General features: G+C 37.8%; 1 protein-coding gene across 3 annotated transcripts in view; it reads right to left on the reverse strand.

The window, feature by feature from the left end:
- Positions 1 to 1257: 1257 nt before the first annotated feature.
- Positions 1258 to 2615, reverse strand: part of rab11fip2 (RAB11 family interacting protein 2 (class I)) — a 35311-nt gene continuing 33953 nt past the window's right edge. For all 3 annotated transcript variants that reach the window (XM_008430041.2, XM_008430040.2, XM_017309182.1), the window contains one exon: positions 1258 to 2431. In XM_008430041.2, the coding sequence (XP_008428263.1) occupies positions 2201 to 2431 (231 nt within the window). In that variant the 3' untranslated portion in view covers positions 1258 to 2200. The remainder of the gene's footprint in view (positions 2432 to 2615) is intronic.

The raw sequence follows: 2615 nt of genomic DNA on the forward strand, positions 1-2615 counted from the left end.
GACTGTTGTCATGAACATGAACGAGTCTTTATGAATGTTTATGACTGCTGTCATGAAGTGTCATTCGGTAAATAATGACACTTTTAATGCAAAGTTGCATTGAAAGTCCATTAAAAATGCCAACTTTGCATTAAAAGTGTCATTATTTACACTTCATGACAACAGTCATAAACATTCATAAAGACTTTTTTATGTTCATGACGGCGTCATGTCAGCACACCCCATCAAATAAAGTGTTTCCCAAGTTTATATATCTGTCTTACTTATGTGTCTCCGTGTGGCTGGCAAAGAGCAATCCAATCTGTTGCTTCAAAGCAGCCACTTTCCTAATAGTCATTTTCCTAACAGTCTCTGAGAAGGAATTTCTATTCAAACTAGGCTTTTCACAATAAATCAGTAAATCGCATGATAAAATAAAACGAATTCACTCATTTCCGTTGGAATGATTTATCGTTTTTCTTTCTTTATGAAAAATTGGGTGATAAAAGTCTTCAGTCTGGTGCTTTTGTGTGTAAACAAAACTGAAGGGCAATTTTGTTCACAGACTTCATAATTAATTTTATTTGTTTTGTTTATTCTAGATATTTGTTTAATGATCTTTGAGAATGTTTTCTTGTGTTATTACACAGCTATTATCATTGTGTTACCTGAAATAGGCCTCAAAACATCAATATTTCTGGGACAATTTATCATCCAAAAAGCCGTTATGGTGAAAGGCGTAGTATTCTACATCCTACCGTGGGGTCAAGATAAAATAAAACAAAACTAAATGTTATGTTATGTTTGAAATGTTTCACACGCACCCTGTACACCTGACAAAGAAAATGTTCTTGCTAATATTTCTGGTATTTAGCAAATAGAAATAAGTTTGATGATTCTAACTAACCTAAAATAACAGAAGTTTAGCCTGATTTAACTTCAGACATCGAGGAAAAAAGTGTATCTGTCATTTTATTATCTTTGAATATCTGGTTTCAACTGTAGGTAATGTTTATCACAAAACTGTGCAGTTTGGATAACTCCAGCACCAGACCAAAAACTTTGAAGAATTTTACAAAGAAATCAAGGACTTTCCAAACCCTGACAACACAGAATAGAAATTCAAGCATTTCCATGAATTTCAAGCACCAGTTTGAACCCTATGTGTGATTCGTGCTGCTTTGGGTCAATATCAGTATCAGCTGATACTCAAAGCTCCAATATCGGTATCGTATCGGAAAGTAAAAAAGTTACTCTTACAATAAACATCGCCCTCTGTCCTATTTTAATTGGAAAGCGAAATCTTTATCTCACCGACAAAACAATCAGTTTCTAACTTCAGTTTTAACTTACAGAAGTTCTGGATGATCTCCGTTTTAGAAACCAACACCCAGAAAGTGAAGCAAACATTTCAAAATCAGGAGTGATCAGAAAGGTGCAACCAACTACGTCTTTTCTGTCGAGACGTTTTTAGAGAACACTTCATTTTGAACACCTTGGGAAAAATGATATTTGATTTGCACCAATAGTACGACTCAGCAATTAAAGTAACATTCATATGAGCTATAAAACACTAATAAATAAAGGATTGTGCAGCATAAATAAAGATATGTGCAACATAGATCCACATGTGTACCATTAATACAATCATCAGCAGAGCTTTGAAGGAAACGACCAATCAGATCACCAGGAAGAGGCGAGTTTAACTCAAACATACGATTCAAATGTAAACAAGAGAAATACCAGCAGGTTGTAAAGCAACATGTTTCCGTAGTGATTATATTGCACTTATAGTAAGTAAAGTTTTAACCCCATAACATTAAAAACATGAACATTTGTTCTTGGGAAAACATCTTCCAGTCAGTCTAGGAATATGTGTAGAGGAGCTGCCGGTCTAAAATGTCTGAAATCGATTGTAAACAGCTTCATTTGTAACGTAACTGCAGCTAATGCGCCCGGTAAACACGTCTGGAAGCATCGCGGCCGATTATGGCAAGTGTAATAAATTACTACTGAGCTTAAAATAATCCAGACCAAAACCTGCTCCAGCTAACGTCTTGACTTGAATCGTTTGTCTTTCAGTACAGCAACAAATATTAAAAGCAACCCAAACCTTTAAATTAAAACAGGAAGTTAAAGTAAAGCTGCTTGAATTTGATCGACCCTTGACCCCTGACCTCCTTCTGAACCTTTATTAGCGACCTTTCATCTAGTGTTTCTTTTAGCTCTTCTTTTTGGAGAGTTTACCGGCCTTCTTTTTGGGCTCGTAGGGAGTCCGTAGGATGCTGGGCGTCTCCTCCATGACGCGGACCAGCAGGTTGTCGATGTAGTCTTCCAGCTCCCGGATGTGCGCATCTTTCTTCCGGACCACTTCCTTCTGCTTGATGAGTTCCTGGACGACCTCGTCAAAGGTCAGGTTGCTGTAGTTGGCCGCCGTGTCCGGTGGCGCCACCTGAAGGAAAACAAGGAAAGAGTTTTAAAAAATGGTTCTACACGATTACAACGTTCAAAATGTCTGTCAGACCAGAGACAAGACGAAGGGCTCAGGTCTGTCCCGTCCCATCCATCCATCCATCCATCCATCCATCAACCAATCCATCCATCCACCCATCAACCAATCCATCCATCCATCCATC

This window comes from Poecilia reticulata, linkage group LG15, assembly GCF_000633615.1.
Source record: "Poecilia reticulata strain Guanapo linkage group LG15, Guppy_female_1.0+MT, whole genome shotgun sequence".
In the NCBI taxonomy this organism is placed as follows: domain Eukaryota; kingdom Metazoa; phylum Chordata; class Actinopteri; order Cyprinodontiformes; family Poeciliidae; genus Poecilia; species Poecilia reticulata.